Source organism: Poromitra crassiceps (assembly GCF_964638095.1).
Source record: "Poromitra crassiceps genome assembly, chromosome: 7".
In the NCBI taxonomy this organism is placed as follows: Eukaryota; Metazoa; Chordata; class Actinopteri; order Beryciformes; family Melamphaidae; genus Poromitra; species Poromitra crassiceps.
The window spans coordinates 41,884,517-41,906,520 of NC_139628.1; the positions used below are offsets into that span (position 1 = coordinate 41,884,517).

General features: G+C 43.3%; 1 protein-coding gene across 1 annotated transcript in view; it reads right to left on the reverse strand.

Moving 5' to 3' along the window:
• dnah2 (dynein, axonemal, heavy chain 2) overlaps positions 1 to 22,004 on the reverse strand; it is a gene marked incomplete at both ends in the record, with an annotated part of 313,900 nt that overhangs the window by 189,654 nt on the left and 102,242 nt on the right. Inside the window, 3 exons of the mRNA XM_083640125.1 lie at positions 12,549 to 12,652; positions 13,034 to 13,195; positions 15,664 to 15,827. Of these exons, the coding sequence (XP_083496251.1) occupies positions 12,549 to 12,652; positions 13,034 to 13,195; positions 15,664 to 15,827 (430 nt within the window). The remainder of the gene's footprint in view (positions 1 to 12,548; positions 12,653 to 13,033; positions 13,196 to 15,663; positions 15,828 to 22,004) is intronic.

The following is a 22,004-nucleotide window of genomic DNA, read 5'->3' on the forward strand; positions in this document are numbered from 1 at the left end:
AGAAAACTAGGCCGTTTGGGGACTACTTCCATATGAATAGAGATACTGTTTGTGAGCATGACAGATGCATGTCTGCAGTGTGAGCTCTTCCATATGAATAGAGATATGTGGACATGACAGATGCATGTCTGCAGTGTGAACTCTTTCATATGAATAGAGATATGTGGACATGACAGATGCATGTCTGCAGTGTGAGCTCTTCCATATGAATAGAGATATGTGGGCATGACAGATGCATGTCTGCAGTGTGAACTCTTTCATATGAATAGAGATATGTGGACATGACAGATGCATGTCTGCAGTGTGAGCTCTTTCATATGAATAGAGATATGTGGACATGACAGATGCATGTCTGCAGTGTGAGCTCTTTCATATGAATAGAGATATGTGAGCATGACAGATGCATGTCTGCAGTGTGAGCTCTTTCATATGAATAGAGATATGTGGACACGACAGATGCATGTCTGCAGTGTGTGAGCTCTTTCATATGAATAGAGATATGTGGACATGACAGATGCATGTCTGCAGTGTGAGCTCTTTCATATGAATAGAGATATGTGAGCATGACAGATGCATGTCTGCAGTGTGAGCTCTTTCATATGAATAGAGATATGTGGACACGACAGATGCATGTCTGCAGTGTGTGAGCTCTTTCATATGAATAGAGATATGTGGGCATGACAGATGCATGTCTGCAGTGTGAACTCTTTCATATTAATAGAGATATGTGGGCATGACAGATGCATGGCTGCAGTGTGAACTCTTTCATATGAATAGAGATATGTGGACACGACAGATGCATGTCTGCAGTGTGTGAGCTCTTTCATATGAATAGAGATATGTGGACATGACAGATGCATGTCTGCAGTGTGAGCTCTTTCATATGAATAGAGATATGTGAGCATGACAGATGCATGTCTGCAGTGTGAGCTCTTTCATATGAATAGAGATATGTGAGCATGACAGATGCATGTCTGCAGTGTGAGCTCTTTCATATGAATAGAGATATGTGGGCATGACAGATGCATGTCTGCAGTGTGAACTCTTTCATATGAATAGAGATATGTGGACACGACAGATGCATGTCTGCAGTGTGTGAGCTCTTTCATATGAATAGAGATATGTGGGCATGACAGATGCATGTCTGCAGTGTGAACTCTTTCATATTAATAGAGATATGTGGGCATGACAGATGCATGGCTGCAGTGTGAACTCTTCCATATGAATAGAGATATGTGGACATGACAGATGCATGTCTGCAGTGTGAGCTCTTCCATATGAATAGAGATATGTGGACATGACAGATGCATGTCTGCAGTGTGAGCTCTTTCATATGAATAGAGATATGTGAGCATGACAGATGCATGTCTGCAGTGTGAGCTCTTCCATATGAATAGAGATATGTGGACATGACAGATGCATGGCTGCAGCGTGAACTCTTTCATATGAATAGAGATATGTGGACATGACAGATGCATGGCTGCAGTGTGAACTCTTCCATATGAATAGAGATATGTGGACATGACAGATGCATGGCTGCAGTGTGAACTCTTCCATATGAATAGAGATATGTGAGCATGACAGATGCATGTCTGCAGTGTGAACTCTTTCATATGAATAGAGATATGTGGACATGACAGATGCATGTCTGCAGTGTGAGCTCTTTCATATGAATAGAGATATGTGAGCATGACAGATGCATGTCTGCAGTGTGAGCTCTTTCATATGAATAGAGATATGTGGACATGACAGATGCATGTCTGCAGTGTGTGAGCTCTTTCATATGAATAGAGATATGTGGACATGACAGATGCATGTCTGCAGTGTGAACTCTTCCATATGAATAGAGATATGTGAGCATGACAGATGCATGTCTGCAGTGTGAACTCTTTCATATGAATAGAGATATGTGGACATGACAGATGCATGTCTGCAGTGTGTGAGCTCTTTCATATGAATAGAGATATGTGGACATGACAGATGCATGTCTGCAGTGTGTGAGCTCTTTCATATGAATAGAGATATGTGGACATGACAGATGCATGGCTGCAGTGTGAGCTCTTTCATATGAATAGAGATATGTGGACATGACAGATGCATGTCTGCAGTGTGTGAGCTCTTTCATATGAATAGAGATATGTGGACATGACAGATGCATGTCTGCAGTGTGAACTCTTCCATATGAATAGAGATATGTGAGCATGACAGATGCATGTCTGCAGTGTGAGCTCTTTCATATGAATAGAGATATGTGGGCATAACAGATGCATGTCTGCAGTGTGAGCTCTTTCATATGAATAGAGATATGTGGACATGACAGATGCATGTCTGCAGTGTGTGAGCTCTTTCATATGAATAGAGATATGTGGACATGACAGATGCATGTCTGCAGTGTGAACTCTTCCATATGAATAGAGATATGTGAGCATGACAGATGCATGTCTGCAGTGTGAACTCTTTCATATGAATAGAGATATGTGGACATGACAGATGCATGTCTGCAGTGTGAACTCTTCCATATGAATAGAGATATGTGGACATGACAGATGCATGTCTGCAGTGTGAACTCTTTCATATGAATAGAGATATGTGGACATGACAGATGCATGTCTGCAGTGTGTGAGCTCTTTCATATGAATAGAGATATGTGGACATGACAGATGCATGTCTGCAGTGTGAACTCTTTCATATGAATAGAGATATGTGAGCATGACAGATGCATGTCTGCAGTGTGAGCTCTTCCATATGAATAGAGATATGTGGACATGACAGATGCATGTCTGCAGTGTCAGCTCTTTCATATGAATAGAGATATGTGGGCATGACAGATGCATGTCTGCAGTGTGAACTCTTTCATATGAATAGAGATATGTGAGCATGACAGATGCATGTCTGCAGTGTGAACTCTTTCATATGAATAGAGATATGTGGACATGACAGATGCATGTCTGCAGTGTGAACTCTTTCATATGAATAGAGATATGTGGACATGACAGATGCATGTCTGCAGTGTGAGCTCTTTCATATGAATAGAGATATGTGGACACGACAGATGCATGTCTGCAGTGTGAACTCTTTCATATGAATAGAGATATGTGGACATGACAGATGCATGTCTGCAGTGTGTGAGCTCTTTCATATGAATAGAGATATGTGGACATGACAGATGCATGTCTGCAGTGTGTGAGCTCTTCCATATGAATAGAGATATGTGGACATGACAGATGCATGTCTGCAGTGTGAACTCTTTCATATGAATAGAGATATGTGGACATGACAGATGCATGTCTGCAGTGTGTGAGCTCTTCCATATGAATAGATATGTGGACATGACAGATGCATGTCTGCAGTGTGAACTCTTTCATATGAATAGAGATATGTGGACATGACAGATGCATGTCTGCAGTGTGTGAGCTCTTCCATATGAATAGAGATATGTGAGCATGACAGATGCATGTCTGCAGTGTGTGAGCTCTTTCATATGAATAGAGATATGTGGACATGACAGATGCATGTCTGCAGTGTGAACTCTTTCATATGAATAGAGATATGTGGACATGACAGATGCATGTCTGCAGTGTGTGAGCTCTTCCATATGAATAGAGATATGTGAGCATGACAGATGCATGTCTGCAGTGTGAACTCTTTCATATTAATAGAGATATGTGGACATGACAGATGCATGTCTGCAGTGTGAACTCTTTCATATGAATAGAGATATGTGGACATGACAGATGCATGTCTGCAGTGTGAGCTCTTCCATATGAATAGAGATATGTGAGCATGACAGATGCATGTCTGCAGTGTGTGAGCTCTTTCATATGAATAGAGATATGTGGACATGACAGATGCATGTCTGCAGTGTGTGAGCTCTTCCATATGAATAGAGATATGTGGACATGACAGATGCATGGCTGCAGTGTGAGCTCTTTCATATGAATAGAGATATGTGGACATGACAGATGCATGTCTGCAGTGTGAACTCTTTCATATGAATAGAGATATGTGGACATGACAGATGCATGGCTGCAGTGTGAGCTCTTCCATATGAATAGAGATATGTGAGCATGACAGATGCATGTCTGCAGTGTGAACTCTTTCATATTAATAGAGATATGTGGGCATGACAGATGCATGTCTGCAGTGTGAACTCTTTCATATGAATAGAGATATGTGAGCATGACAGATGCATGTCTGCAGTGTGAACTCTTTCATATTAATAGAGATATGTGAGCATGACAGATGCATGTCTGCAGTGTGAACTCTTTCATATGAATAGAGATATGTGGACATGACAGATGCATGTCTGCAGTGTGAACTCTTTCATATGAATAGAGATATGTGGACATGACAGATGCATGTCTGCAGTGTGAACTCTTTCATATGAATAGAGATATGTGGACATGACAGATGCATGGCTGCAGTGTGAGCTCTTCCATATGAATAGAGATATGTGAGCATGACAGATGCATGTCTGCAGTGTGAACTCTTTCATATTAATAGAGATATGTGGGCATGACAGATGCATGTCTGCAGTGTGAACTCTTTCATATTAATAGAGATATGTGAGCATGACAGATGCATGTCTGCAGTGTGAACTCTTTCATATGAATAGAGATATGTGAGCATGACAGATGCATGTCTGCAGTGTGAACTCTTTCATATTAATAGAGATATGTGAGCATGACAGATGCATGTCTGCAGTGTGAACTCTTTCATATGAATAGAGATATGTGGACATGACAGATGCATGTCTGCAGTGTGAACTCTTTCATATGAATAGAGATATGTGAGCATGACAGATGCATGTCTGCAGTGTGAGCTCTTTCATATTAATAGAGATATGTGAGCATGACAGATGCATGTCTGCAGTGTGAGCTCTTCCATATGAATAGAGATATGTGAGCATGACAGATGCATGTCTGCAGTGTGAGCTCTTTCATATGAATAGAGATATGTGAGCATGACAGATGCATGTCTGCAGTGTGAGCTCTTTCATATGAATAGAGATATGTGAGCATGACAGATGCATGTCTGCAGTGTGAGCTCTTTCATATGAATAGAGATATGTGAGCATGACAGATGCATGGCTGCAGTGTGAGCTCTTCCATATGAATAGAGATATGTGGACATGACAGATGCATGGCTGCAGTGTGAACTCTTTCATATGAATAGAGATATGTGAGCATGACAGATGCATGTCTGCAGTGTGAGCTCTTTCATATGAATAGAGATATGTGGACACGACAGATGCATGGCTGCAGTGTGAGCTCTTCCATATGAATAGAGATATGTGAGCATGACAGATGCATGTCTGCAGTGTGAACTCTTTCATATGAATAGAGATATGTGAGCATGACAGATGCATGTCTGCAGTGTGAACTCTTTCATATTAATAGAGATATGTGGGCATGACAGATGCATGGCTGCAGTGTGAACTCTTTCATATGAATAGAGATATGTGAGCATGACAGATGCATGTCTGCAGTGTGAACTCTTTCATATGAATAGAGATATGTGAGCATGACAGATGCATGTCTGCAGTGTGAACTCTTTCATATGAATAGAGATATGTGAGCATGACAGATGCATGTCTGCAGTGTGAACTCTTTCATATTAATAGAGATATGTGAGCATGACAGATGCATGTCTGCAGTGTGAACTCTTTCATATTAATAGAGATATGTGAGCATGACAGATGCATGTCTGCAGTGTGAACTCTTTCATATTAATAGAGATATGTGAGCATGACAGATGCATGTCTGCAGTGTGAACTCTTTCATATTAATAGAGATATGTGAGCATGACAGATGCATGTCTGCAGTGTGAACTCTTTCATATTAATAGAGATATGTGAGCATGACAGATGCATGTCTGCAGTGTGAACTCTTTCATATTAATAGAGATATGTGGGCATGACAGATGCATGGCTGCAGTGTGAACTCTTTCATATGAATAGAGATATGTGGACATGACAGATGCATGTCTGCAGTGTCAGCTCTTTCCTATGAATAGAGATATGTGAGCATGACAGATGCATGTCTGCAGTGTGAACTCTTTCATATTAATAGAGATATGTGAGCATGACAGATGCATGTCTGCAGTGTGAACTCTTTCATATTAATAGAGATATGTGAGCATGACAGATGCATGTCTGCAGTGTGAACTCTTTCATATTAATAGAGATATGTGAGCATGACAGATGCATGTCTGCAGTGTGAACTCTTTCATATTAATAGAGATATGTGAGCATGACAGATGCATGTCTGCAGTGTGAACTCTTTCATATTAATAGAGATATGTGGGCATGACAGATGCATGGCTGCAGTGTGAACTCTTTCATATGAATAGAGATATGTGGACATGACAGATGCATGTCTGCAGTGTCAGCTCTTTCCTATGAATAGAGATATGTGAGCATGACAGATGCATGTCTGCAGTGTGAACTCTTTCATATTAATAGAGATATGTGAGCATGACAGATGCATGTCTGCAGTGTGAACTCTTTCATATGAATAGAGATATGTGGACATGACAGATGCATGTCTGCAGTGTGAGCTCTTCCATATGAATAGAGATATGTGGACATGACAGATGCATGTCTGCAGTGTGAACTCTTTCATATGAATAGAGATATGTGAGCATGACAGATGCATGTCTGCAGTGTGAGCTCTTCCATATGAATAGAGATATGTGGACATGACAGATGCATGTCTGCAGTGTGAACTCTTTCATATTAATAGAGATATGTGAGCATGACAGATGCATGTCTGCAGTGTGAACTCTTTCATATTAATAGAGATATGTGGGCATGACAGATGCATGGCTGCAGTGTGAACTCTTTCATATGAATAGAGATATGTGGACATGACAGATGCATGTCTGCAGTGTCAGCTCTTTCCTATGAATAGAGATATGTGAGCATGACAGATGCATGTCTGCAGTGTGAACTCTTTCATATTAATAGAGATATGTGAGCATGACAGATGCATGTCTGCAGTGTGAACTCTTTCATATTAATAGAGATATGTGAGCATGACAGATGCATGTCTGCAGTGTGAACTCTTTCATATTAATAGAGATATGTGGACATGACAGATGCATGTCTGCAGTGTGAGCTCTTTCATATGAATAGAGATATGTGGACATGACAGATGCATGTCTGCAGTGTGAACTCTTTCATATGAATAGAGATATGTGAGCATGACAGCTGCATGTCTGCAGTGTGAACTCTTTCATATTAATAGAGATATGTGAGCATGACAGATGCATGTCTGCAGTGTGAACTCTTTCATATTAATAGAGATATGTGGACATGACAGATGCATGTCTGCAGTGTGAGCTCTTTCATATGAATAGAGATATGTGGACATGACAGATGCATGTCTGCAGTGTGAACTCTTTCATATGAATAGAGATATGTGAGCATGACAGATGCATGTCTGCAGTGTGAACTCTTTCATATTAATAGAGATATGTGAGCATGACAGATGCATGTCTGCAGTGTGAACTCTTTCATATTAATAGAGATATGTGGACATGACAGATGCATGTCTGCAGTGTGAACTCTTTCATATGAATAGAGATATGTGAGCATGACAGATGCATGGCTGCAGTGTGAACTCTTTCATATTAATAGAGATATGTGAGCATGACAGATGCATGTCTGCAGTGTGAACTCTTTCATATTAATAGAGATATGTGGACATGACAGATGCATGTCTGCAGTGTGAACTCTTTCATATGAATAGAGATATGTGAGCATGACAGATGCATGGCTGCAGTGTGAACTCTTTCATATTAATAGAGATATGTGGGCATGACAGATGCATGTCTGCAGTGTGAACTCTTTCATATGAATAGAGATATGTGAGCATGACAGATGCATGTCTGCAGTGTGAACTCTTTCATATTAATAGAGATATGTGAGCATGACAGATGCATGTCTGCAGTGTGTGAGCTCTTTCATATGAATAGAGATATGTGGGCATGACAGATGCATGTCTGCAGTGTGAACTCTTTCATATGAATAGAGATATGTGAGCATGACAGATGCATGTCTGCAGTGTGAACTCTTTCATATGAATAGAGATATGTGAGCATGACAGATGCATGTCTGCAGTGTGAACTCTTTCATATTAATAGAGATATGTGGACATGACAGATGCATGTCTGCAGTGTGAACTCTTTCATATTAATAGAGATATGTGGACATGACAGATGCATGTCTGCAGTGTGAACTCTTTCATATTAATAGAGATATGTGAGCATGACAGATGCATGTCTGCAGTGTGTGAGCTCTTTCATATGAATAGAGATATGTGGGCATGACAGATGCATGTCTGCAGTGTGAACTCTTTCATATGAATAGAGATATGTGAGCATGACAGATGCATGTCTGCAGTGTGAACTCTTTCATATTAATAGAGATATGTGGGCATGACAGATGCATGTCTGCAGTGTGAACTCTTTCATATGAATAGAGATATGTGAGCATGACAGATGCATGTCTGCAGTGTGAACTCTTTCATATTAATAGAGATATGTGGACATGACAGATGCATGTCTGCAGTGTGAACTCTTTCATATTAATAGAGATATGTGGACATGACAGATGCATGTCTGCAGTGTGAACTCTTTCATATGAATAGAGATATGTGGGCATGACAGATGCATGTCTGCAGTGTGAACTCTTTCATATTAATAGAGATATGTGAGCATGACAGATGCATGGCTGCAGTGTGAGCTCTTTCATATGAATAGAGATATGTGGACACGACAGATGCATGGCTGCAGTGTGAGCTCTTCCATATGAATAGAGATATGTGAGCATGACAGATGCATGTCTGCAGTGTGAACTCTTTCATATTAATAGAGATATGTGGACATGACAGATGCATGTCTGCAGTGTGAGCTCTTTCATATGAATAGAGATATGTGAGCATGACAGATGCATGTCTGCAGTGTGAACTCTTTCATATGAATAGAGATATGTGAGCATGACAGATGCATGTCTGCAGTGTGAACTCTTTCATATTAATAGAGATATGTGGGCATGACAGATGCATGTCTGCAGTGTGAACTCTTTCATATGAATAGAGATATGTGGACATGACAGATGCATGTCTGCAGTGTGAACTCTTTCATATGAATAGAGATATGTGGACATGACAGATGCATGTCTGCAGTGTGAACTCTTTCATATGAATAGAGATATGTGGGCATGACAGATGCATGTCTGCAGTGTGAACTCTTTCATATGAATAGAGATATGTGAGCATGACAGATGCATGTCTGCAGTGTGAACTCTTTCATATGAATAGAGATATGTGAGCATGACAGATGCATGTCTGCAGTGTGAACTCTTTCATATGAATAGAGATATGTGAGCATGACAGATGCATGTCTGCAGTGTGAACTCTTTCATATGAATAGAGATATGTGAGCATGACAGATGCATGTCTGCAGTGTGAACTCTTTCATATGAATAGAGATATGTGAGCATGACAGATGCATGTCTGCAGTGTGAACTCTTTCATATTAATAGAGATATGTGAGCATGACAGATGCATGTCTGCAGTGTGAACTCTTTCATATTAATAGAGATATGTGAGCATGACAGATGCATGTCTGCAGTGTGAACTCTTCCATATGAATAGAGATATGTGAGCATGACAGATGCATGTCTGCAGTGTGAACTCTTTCATATTAATAGAGATATGTGGGCATGACAGATGCATGTCTGCAGTGTGAACTCTTTCATATTAATAGAGATATGTGAGCATGACAGATGCATGTCTGCAGTGTGAACTCTTTCATATTAATAGAGATATGTGAGCATGACAGATGCATGTCTGCAGTGTGAACTCTTTCATATTAATAGAGATATGTGAGCATGACAGATGCATGTCTGCAGTGTGAACTCTTTCATATGAATAGAGATATGTGAGCATGACAGATGCATGGCTGCAGTGTGAACTCTTTCATATGAATAGAGATATGTGGACATGACAGATGCATGTCTGCAGTGTGAACTCTTTCATATGAATAGAGATATGTGAGCATGACAGATGCATGTCTGCAGTGTGTGAACTCTTTCATATGAATAGAGATATGTGAGCATGACAGATGCATGTCTGCAGTGTGAACTCTTTCATATTAATAGAGATATGTGAGCATGACAGATGCATGTCTGCAGTGTGAACTCTTTCATATTAATAGAGATATGTGAGCATGACAGATGCATGTCTGCAGTGTGAACTCTTTCATATGAATAGAGATATGTGAGCATGACAGATGCATGGCTGCAGTGTGAACTCTTTCATATTAATAGAGATATGTGGGCATGACAGATGCATGTCTGCAGTGTGTGAGCTCTTTCATATGAATAGAGATATGTGAGCATGACAGATGCATGTCTGCAGTGTGAGCTCTTCCATATGAATAGAGATATGTGGACATGACAGATGCATGTCTGCAGTGTGAGCTCTTCCATATGAATAGAGATATGTGGACATGACAGATGCATGTCTGCAGTGTGAACTCTTTCATATGAATAGAGATATGTGAGCATGACAGATGCATGTCTGCAGTGTGAACTCTTTCATATTAATAGAGATATGTGAGCATGACAGATGCATGGCTGCAGTGTGAACTCTTCCATATGAATAGAGATATGTGGACATGACAGATGCATGTCTGCAGTGTGAGCTCTTCCATATGAATAGAGATATGTGGACATGACAGATGCATGGCTGCAGTGTGAACTCTTTCATATGAATAGAGATATGTGAGCATGACAGATGCATGTCTGCAGTGTGAGCTCTTTCATATGAATAGAGATATGTGAGCATGACAGATGCATGTCTGCAGTGTGAGCTCTTTCATATGAATAGAGATATGTGGACATGACAGATGCATGTCTGCAGTGTGAACTCTTTCATATGAATAGAGATATGTGAGCATGACAGATGCATGTCTGCAGTGTGAGCTCTTTCATATGAATAGAGATATGTGGACATGACAGATGCATGTCTGCAGTGTGAACTCTTTCATATGAATAGAGATATGTGAGCATGACAGATGCATGTCTGCAGTGTGAGCTCTTTCATATGAATAGAGATATGTGGACATGACAGATGCATGTCTGCAGTGTGAACTCTTTCATATGAATAGAGATATGTGGACATGACAGATGCATGTCTGCAGTGTGAGCTCTTCCATATGAATAGAGATATGTGGACATGACAGATGCATGTCTGCAGTGTGAACTCTTTCATATGAATAGAGATATGTGGACATGACAGATGCATGTCTGCAGTGTGAGCTCTTCCATATGAATAGAGATATGTGGACATGACAGATGCATGTCTGCAGAGTGAACTCTGTGAGGGAGCATCATTAACAGCCTGACTGACACCTGGCACTGGGAGGAGAGGGATGCAGGGTGAAATAGAGGGGGAGGAGACGGAGGAGAATCTGTGCCAACTATCAGCCTCTGGCTGTTCTCCACCATTTTAATCACAGCAACATTCCTCTCACTAGGCAACCCCTTGGAGACCCAGGTACCTTAGCCACACTTGACATTAACCACAAGGCACATACACCCATGTTTAATACAGACACGACTCTTTGCCATCTCTCTCCATGTGTCTCTCTGTCTTTCATTACCCTCGCCGACTACCATAACAACCAGGCGAGGCGCAGAGCAAGGGGAAAATGTCTTTCCTATCTCTCTCTTTTTTCTTCCTTCTCTCTCTCTCTCTCTGTCTCTTTTTTTACCCTTGCTGTTCTGCGGTGCGGCTTCAGATCTAGTCCTCTGTTTATTTTCATTTATTCCCCAAGCGCGGCGGGCCGAGGACGGCTCTTTCAGAAGGTTACATCAGTGACGATAAGACCCATCGCCGTTGCCCGCACGTCCCTGCCCGCCGTTAGCTTCGTGTCAAAACAACTCGTGCTGAGCTCGCCCCAGCCGTACTTTTGGCAACGCCGAGACCAATTTTGGCAAAGTGGGTTGGATGAGCCCGGACAGGGAGCTGGTGCCGAAAAAGAAGTGTTTTTTTTTTCTTCTTCGAGGGAGTGCGCGTACATTCCTCTTTGGCGCCAGGTTCCTCGACTGGGGACAGAACGGAGCAGAGGCCCGGACAGTCCGCTGGGAAAGGAGCTAGAGACACTGATGAGAGGAAATGAGACTGAGAGGAAGACCTTGGACAGGAGGCAGTGGAGCAAGCTTCAGGAGAAGCAGCCTGGACTAAATACAGTAATGAGCTTACGCTATAGGACTGTGCTGAATGTCTACCCTTTTAGTCATTTGCCAGATGTTCTCATCATCCCTTAATAGCATCGATCTGGCGTAGCTCTGCACAAAAGAATCCTGGCTAGCTGCGTTTGAAGTGAGGAAAAGAGATTTTCAGCGTGAGATCTGAGGCGACGTGTAGGAGAGGAGACTGGCCTGGTGAGTTCTGAGTCAGAAAACCATGAGGCGGATTCAGGTACTTGGACTGAAAACAATATCTGAAAAATAAATGGACCTTTTGGTTCCCAAGTACCTGTCTCTCATGGCGGGGTTCCTCAGGTCAGTAATGAGGGGGATGGTCTTCTTGAACTGGTCAATCTTGTTCTTGGAGAAATCCACTATGTCCCACTGCTTGTCCTGCCATCAGACAAAACACAGGCCATCACCACCGAGCCATCTACACGGCAGAGCTGCTGAGAGGTCGATTCTGAGGGAATTGTGCACTTTGCCATGTAAGTAGCACATTTTGTGCACCCTCAGGCAAGGCCATAATAAATGTTTTTAGCTGTGAGTGTAAATTGCACTTTTGGGCAAAGCCTTTGGACCACATCTAAAAATATTTCTAATGATCTCCCCGAAGAGTCTGGAAACTTCCTTGTAATTCAATGTTCTTTCTACACAAAACATGATCAAAGTACAGTACAACTACTAGACTGTTTAATACAGAGTACGTAAATGTATTTTTTATTTTTTTTAGTATTGCATGAGGAACGAGTAAACTGCTATGAGTGAACTGACCTTGAGGTCTCTGCTGAGCTTGTGGAGTTTCTTGAACATGTCCTGTGCCGTGTTCTCCATGCTCTCAGTCTGCAGTGTGGCCAACTGACCGGCCTTCCACCTGTCCCAGTTGGTGTTCCACTCCCGCGTGATCTCCCAAACCTGCTGCAGGTAGTCTAGGTCCTGTACCACACACACACACACACACACACACGTGCCCGCACACACCCAACCATGCACGTGCACAGAGGAGAGAAAACTAAATAATTGCACGCCTCCTGCAATACACGTAGGACCATCACAAGGCCAGCATTCACAACAAAAACTATTCCCTCAAATCCCATGGATAATACATTTATGTGGCCATTGTTAAGCCTCGATGCTACACTGCACAATAAATGGAAACGCAGCAGGCAATAGAGCTGATCGACAAAGAAGTACCGGGGAATAAAACTCCAACAAGCCTCTCCATCTCCAGTTATATTGAGCATAACATAATAGCATGAAAGAAAGGCTCCACCAAACGCAGCTCGCTCAATGGAGTAGAATGAACAACAGGCCAAAATTGGCTGATCGGGAAAAAAACAACAAAAACCACTGAACTGACTTTCAGAAAAGATGAGGATGGGGGAAAAAAAAAATCATGAATCCATCGCTTGTTGCGGATAGGAGGTACCACTTTACTGCAATGCACAACCTTGGTTTGGCGACTAATGGGACATCTAACTAACAGGATTAGAGTAATCTGATTACAAAGAGATACTGTAGTTACTGAAAGTAACTGAACCAAGCCAACCCTTTGTCTCTACACTTCATTTCTCCACATCCACACCTCGTTTTGTTTGAACAACCTGCCGCTGTAGAAGGGTCGGGGTTTGTTGCTTATCTGTGGGAATAAAAGCAACTATCTGCTCGCTCCGTGGGGAACTACAAAAACATCTTTCCCTCGTGAGACATCTATTGAGTCAGACTAGTTATATCCACACAGGAGATTTAAAGTTTTGAAAGTGAAGCCAGGAAGGAGTGGAGGGGGGAATCAGCTGGCCTGCTTACATATACTGATCCAGCTTATGGCCCTACAGTATGTTACAGATACTGATCCAGCTTATGGCCCCACAGTATGTTACAGATACTGATCCAGCTTATGGCCCTACAGTACGTTACAGATACTGATCCAGCTTATGACCCTACAGTACATTACAGATACTGATCCAGCTTATGACCCTACAGTACATTACAGATACTGATCCAGCTTATGACCCTACAGTACATTACAGATACTGATCCAGCTTATGGGCCTACAGTATGTTACAGATACTGATCCAGCTTATGGGCCTACAGTACATTACAGATACTGATCCAGCTTATGACCCTACAGTACATTACAGATACTGATCCAGCTTATGACCCTACAGTACGTTACAGATACTGATCCAGCTTATGACCCTACAGTACATTACAGATACTGATCCAGCTTATGACCCTACAGTACGTTACAGATACTGATCCAGCTTATGACCCTACAGTACGTTACAGATACTGATCCAGCTTATGGCCCTACAGTACGTTACAGATACTGATCCAGCTTATGACCCTACAGTACATTACAGATACTGATCCAGCTTATGACCCTACAGTACGTTACAGATACTGATCCAGCTTATGACCCTACAGTACATTACAGATACTGATCCAGCTTATGACCCTACAGTACGTTACAGATACTGATCCAGCTTATGGCCCTACAGTACGTTACAGATACTGATCCAGCTTATGGCCCTACAGTACGTTACAGATACTGATCCAGCTTATGGCCCTAGAGTACATTACAGATACTGATCCAGCTTATGACCCTACAGTACATTACAGATACTGATCCAGCTTATGACCCTACAGTACATTACAGATACTGATCCAGCTTATGACCCTACAGTACATTACAGATACTGATCCAGCTTATGACCCTACAGTACATTACAGATACTGATCCAGCTTATGACCCTACAGTACGTTACAGATACTGATCCAGCTTATGGCCCTACAGTACGTTACAGATACTGATCCAGCTTATGGCCCTACAGTACGTTACAGATACTGATCCAGCTTATGGCCCTAGAGTACATTACAGATACTGATCCAGCTTATGACCCTACAGTACATTACAGATACTGATCCAGCTTATGACCCTACAGTACATTACAGATACTGATCCAGCTTATGACCCTAGAGTACATTACAGATACTGATCCAGCTTATGACCCTACAGTACATTACAGATACTGATCCAGCTTATGACCCTACAGTACATTACAGATACTGATCCAGCTTATGGCCCTAGAGTACATTACAGATACTGATCCAGCTTATGGCCCTAGAGTATGTTACAGATACTGATCCAGCTTATGGCCCTACAGTACATTACAGATACTGATCCAGCTTATGGCCCTAGAGTATGTTACAGATACTGATCCAGCTTATGACCCTACAGTACATTACAGATATTGATCCAGCTTATGGGCCTACAGTACGTTACAGATACTGATCCAGCTTATGACCCTACAGTACATTACAGATACTGATCCAGCTCATGGGCTTTTGGCTTTGGCTTATGGGTTTTGACTATGAGAGCGGCGGACAGTGGAGCGTCAGACCTTCTCCAGCGCCTGGACGTCTTTGGAGGGCGGTTGTTCTATCTTGAAGATGCTCAGGCCGTGGAGGATGGTGTTCTCCTCCTGCTTCAGGGCCTCCAGCTGGCCGCGGACCCCCGTTATCTGCTCCAAGGCCGCCTCGCTGCTCACAGCGCTGCCAAACGGACCTGGAGGCCGCACGCACAGAATACACATGTTGGGGAAAAAAAAAAAAAAAAGACGAATAGAATGCCTGTGAATAAAGAGCCAAAACACATAGAACACACATGTGGGCTTACATGTCTCGTGCACACACGCTCACTCACAGACAGATGAACACACACACAGAGAGATGCTGGAAAATAATATCGTACTTCATCGTACTAAAGTCACACCACCACCTCCACACACGCACGCACACGCGCGCACACACACACACACACACACGCTCCAGCTCAACTGACACATTACACATGCGTGCGGCATTAAGCCGAGCTGCTAATTGAACAGCTCCGTGACGCCGTGCTCGGTGACATAATTAGATGGCGGAGGAGTTGGGACATTGCGATGACGATGGTGATGTGTGTGATATTTCATTTAAACCGGCGGTGTGGAGAGAGGGGGGAGGGCGTTGGTGGTGGGTTGTTTCCCCCCCTCGCGCGTCGCGTCATTAATGCTATTTCACAGCTGTACTGGTTGGGGTCACGGGGTCCCCCCCCCCACCTCGTAGCATGAAAGTGGGGGAAAAGGGCTATTATATCTGCGGAGAGGCATGGAGGGAGAGGAGAGATGGAGTAGGAAGAGGGAAAGGGGTGACATGAAACGGGCCGATGAGGGAGACTGAAGGAAGGAGGAGAGGAGATTAAAGGAGGAGAGGGTAAGGGAGAGGAGAGGAGATGTGAGGAGAGTAAAAGGGGAAAAGGGGCTGAGGGGACACAGGGGGGAGAGAGAGCGGGTGCTGGCCCGGAGCCCAGGTAGCCTTGCTGCCCCCTCCCTCCTCTCCGCGCCGGCCCAGGAGCCCCACACACACCCGGGGCTCCCACGGCCCGCGCTCGGCCGCGCGACAGCTTTGATTTACGGGATATTTGATCTTCACAGCCCTCCCTCTGCCGCTGGTCCTCCTCCTCCCATCTACTCATAGACTGGGCCCACGCTCGCCACGCACACACACAGCTCCACGACCAGGTCCCAGCTCCCAAGGTCCGGTGAGACACACACGCACGCACGCACGCACACACACACAGCTCCACAACTAGGGTCCCAGGCCCCGGTGAGAAAGAGACAGACAGACAGACAGACAGACAGACAGACAGACAGACAGACAGACAGACACACACACACACACACACACACACACACACACACACACACACACACACACACACACACACAGCTGATATGTGCTTTCAGTTAGGCCCTTTACTGTACTTCCTCCTATTGGTTGTTGGAAGATGGCCTACGCTCAAGTGAGTGAAATCCTAATGAGGAAGCAATAGCCTGCCATGGCCACTAGAGACCTTCATATAATTCATATACGATTAGTAACTTCGCTGATCAAATTGGATGTGTGTGTGGTGTGTGTGTGGTGTGAAGAAGGGTAAGAGAGAGAGGGGCGGAGCTAATGATTAGCTAGAATAAGGAGGTGAGTGTTTGATGAGAGTGTGTCTATATTAAACCATCAGAGACTTCTCTCTGTGTCTCTGTGTGGGTGCCCTTCACAGAGGCACAGTGATGTGCTTGACCCAAATGACTGGGATATTATTGGGCGTGCGAGAGAGAGGGAGGCCTCTGTTGAATACTGATGAGGCGTGGCACAAAGCTGCCTCCTGGCCTCATTAACCTGCCCTGCACCGCCTTTTGTTTTCCACCCCGCAAATGCTCCAAACATTCCCCACATCCTGTCCTCTCCCCACATCCTGTCCTCTCCCCACATCCTGTCCTCTCCTCTCCTCACATCCTGTCCTCTCCTCACATCCTGTCCTCTCCTCACATCCTGTCCTCTCCTCACATCCTGTCCTCTCCCCACATCCTGTCCTCTCCTCACATCCTGTCCTCTCCTCACATCCTGTCCTCTCCTCAGATCCTGTCCTCTCCTCACATCCTGTCCTCTCCTCACATCCTGTCCTCTCCTCACATCCTGTCCTCTCCTCACATCCTGTCCTCTCCTCACATCCTGTCCTCTCCTCACATCCTGTCCTCTCCTCACATCCTGTCCTCTCCTCACATCCTGTCCTCTCCTCACATCCTGTCCTCTCCTCACATCCTGTCCTCTCCTCACATCCTGTCCTCTCCTCACATCCTGTCCTCTCCTCACATCCTGTCCTCTCCTCACATCCTGTCCTCTCCTCTCCTCACATCCTGTCCTCTCCTCACATCCTGTCCTCTCCTCACATCCTGTCCTCTCCTCACATCCTGTCCTCTCCCCACATCCTGTCCTCTCCCCACATCCTGTCCTCTCCTCACATCCTGTCCTCTCCTCACATCCTGTCCTCTCCTCACATCCTGTCCTCTCCCCACATCCTGTCCTCTCCCCACATCCTGTCCTCTCCTCACATCCTGTCCTCTCCTCACATCCTGTCCTCTCCTCTCCTCACATCCTGTCCTCTCCCCACATCCTGTCCTCTCCTCTCCTCACATCCTGTCCTCTCCTCACATCCTGTCCTCTCCCCACATCCTGTCCTCTCCTCACATCCTGTCCTCTCCTCACATCCTGTCCTCTCCTCGCACTGCTTTTCCGAAGTCGCGCCGCGGACGGAGAGGAGAATGCCTTCGAGGAGCCTGGGAATAGCAGCCGAAGTAGGAGCAGCAGCATGTGTGTGTGTGTGTGTGTGTGTGTGTGTGTGTGTGTGTGTGTGTGTGCGCGTGCGTGCGTGCGTGCGGTGGGGAAAAGAATAGGAAAAAAGGGTCTTCTTGGCGTAACTTGAGAAGTTCGCCCGTTCCTCATGTTCAACTTTGTCACAGGGAGAGGGAAGGAGAAGGTGTTGAAAATGTGGAGAAACCGTGGCAGGGGAGGGGCTGCGGTGGTTTTGGATGCCTCGTGAGAGCGAGTAACAGATGGAAGGAAGGGGAAACGTCAGCTCTGTTGTGACGAAAGCGAAGACAACACCAAAACAAAACATAGATCACACCGTCTCCCATCGCACCCGTATCAACTCAAAGCAGAGGGGAGGGAGGCAGTGGCAGCGAAAGGATGAGAAGGTAAAGCGAAAGTGGGACGAGAGGTGTGCGCACCGTCACACGCCTCGCCTCGCCACGGCGTGTCTGTGTTTGGTTCGCCGACGTGTGCGGCGGGCACGTGCGCCACGAAAACAGCAAATAAGGGAACAAACGAAAGGGAGATGAGAGAAACCCCCACCCCCTCCCGACGCGGGGACAAGTCAGAATGGATGACGAGACCCGACATGGAGTAAACACTCGGTGGTTAGGAAAACAAGGAGCCGAAGGCGGCTAGGAGGATGGGGAAGAGAGGAGAGACGGAGAAGTAAACGGGCTCGCAGGAAGCAAACGGAGACAGGGGGGAGATGGAAGCAGCGAAGAACAGATGGGGAGAGAAGAAGAGGGACTGGGGAGAGAGAGGGAGAGAGAGAGAGAGAGGGGGGGGGGAGGGAGAGGGGAGCTGTCATGGTGCATCTTCCAGTCGGGGGGCGTCACTTATACTGTGGAAAGGAGCAGCGGCGTAGTGGGGAGTCATCAGGAGTGAGAACAGATTAGATACAGGCTATTGGCTCTGATGGCTCCCTGTATAGCTCAGTAATGTCTCAGTGAGGACACAAGGAGAAACTCAGAGAGAGCCACACACAGATGCTGGCTTTCCATCCAGTATTGGCAGCACTTTATTTTATTAGGGATGGCATGGCACGATCGATATATGGAGATTCAATATATCGTAATATAAAAATATGACAAGTCATTTTTAGGGCAAGGCCACTTTGGCCTTCGATCAATACAAATGTATTGGTGCATCACGGCCAAAATGTAGGGCACCAAGGTCAAAAACCTTTTCTTCAGTCATTTTTCCTCATCAAAACAAATATCCTAATAGCCAAATTAAGTAATGCAGTGTGATACAATACATATGTAAGATGGCTCAGACTGCAAAGTTAGTTACATGTGCAGTAACACATGATAACGTAAGTGTAACCCAGGTTATTTTCTGTAGCTTCAAATGACAGATGTCTCTAAACGCCTCACAAATGTCTGTAAACCTTACCATTTATCGGGGTTGCCTAAACGCCTCATGCTAATGATAGTGGTTTTGTTTATCTGCTGCATCGCATGTACAGTAGTTTTAAATTAGTCCAAAACAGGGCATGCCAAACTGTAGATAGTTAATTTTAGACGGGGCATTCCGGCCACACTCCAGCGAATCCACGACACTGACCTTTTAGCCGTGGTATACTGTAATTCCAGCCCTGGAATGGTGATATGATATTAGCTACATTTCATTCTGCTGTAGCAGAATGGTGATATATTAGCTACATTTCATTCTGCTGTAGCAGAATGGTGATATATTAGCTACATTTCATTCTGCTGTAGCAGAATGGTGATATGATATTAGCTTCATTTCATTCTGCTGTAGCAGAATTGTGATATATTAGCTACATTTCATTCTGCTGTAGCATAATTGTGATATATTAGCTACATTTCATTCCGCTGTAGCAGAATGGTGATATATTAGCTACATTTCATTCTGCTGTAGCATAATTGTGATTTATTAGCTACATTTCATTCTGCTGTAGCAGAATTGTGATATATTAGCTACATTTCATTCTGCTGTAGCAGAATGGTGATATATTAGCTACATTTCATTATGCTGTAGCAGAATGGTGATATATTAGCTACATTTCATTCTGCTGTAGCAGAATTGTGATTTATTAGCTACATTTCATTCTGCTGTAGCATAATTGTGATTTATTAGCTACATTTCATTCTGCTGTAGCAGAATGGTGATATATTAGCTACATTTCATTCTGCTGTAGCAGAATTGTGATATATTAGCTACATTTCATTCTGCTGTAGCATAATTGTGATATATTAGCTACATTTCATTCCGCTGTAGCAGAATTGTGATATATTAGCTACATTTCATTCTGCTGTAGCATAATTGTGATTTATTAGCTACATTTCATTCTGCTGTAGCAGAATGGTGATATATTAGCTACATTTCATTCTGCTGTAGCAGAATTGTGATATATTAGCTACGGTACATTTCATTCTGCTGTAGCAGAATGGTGATATATTAGCTACATTTCATTCTGCTGTAGCAGAATGGTGATATATTAGCTACATTTCATTCTGCTGTAGCAGAATGGTGATATATTAGCTACATTTCATTCTGCTGTAGCAGAATTGTGATATATTAGCTACATTTCATTCTGCTCTAGCAGAATTGTGATATATTAGCTACATTTCATTCTGCTGTAGCAGAATGGTGATATATTAGCTACATTTCATTCTGCTGTAGCAGAATTGTGATTTATTAGCTACATTTCATTCTGCTGTAGCAGAATGGTGATATATTAGCTACATTTCATTCTGCTGTAGCAGAATTGTGATATATTAGCTACATTTCATTCTGCTGTAGCATAATTGTGATTTATTAGCTACATTTCATTCTGCTGTAGCAGAATGGTGATATATTAGCTACATTTCATTCTGCTGTAGCATAATTGTGATTTATTAGCTACATTTCATTCTGCTGTAGCAGAATTGTGATTTATTAGCTACATTTCATTCTGCTGTAGCAGAATTGTGATATATTAGCTACATTTCATTCTGCTGTAGCATAATTGTGATTTATTAGCTACATTTCATTCTGCTGTAGCAGAATTGTGATATATTAGCTACATTTCATTCTGCTGTAGCAGAATGGTGATATATTAGCTACATTTCATTCTGCTGTAGCAGAATTGTGATTTATTAGCTACATTTCATTCTGCTGTAGCAGAATGGTGATATATTAGCTACATTTCATTCTGCTGTAGCAGAATTGTGATATATTAGCTACATTTCATTCTGCTGTAGCATAATTGTGATATATTAGCTACATTTCATTCCGCTGTAGCAGAATTGTGATATATTAGCTACATTTCATTCTGCTGTAGCATAATTGTGATTTATTAGCTACATTTCATTCTGCTGTAGCAGAATGGTGATATATTAGCTACATTTCATTCTGCTGTAGCAGAATTGTGATATATTAGCTACGGTACATTTCATTCTGCTGTAGCAGAATGGTGATATATTAGCTACATTTCATTCTGCTGTAGCAGAATGGTGATATATTAGCTACATTTCATTCTGCTGTAGCAGAATGGTGATATATTAGCTACATTTCATTCTGCTGTAGCAGAATTGTGATATAT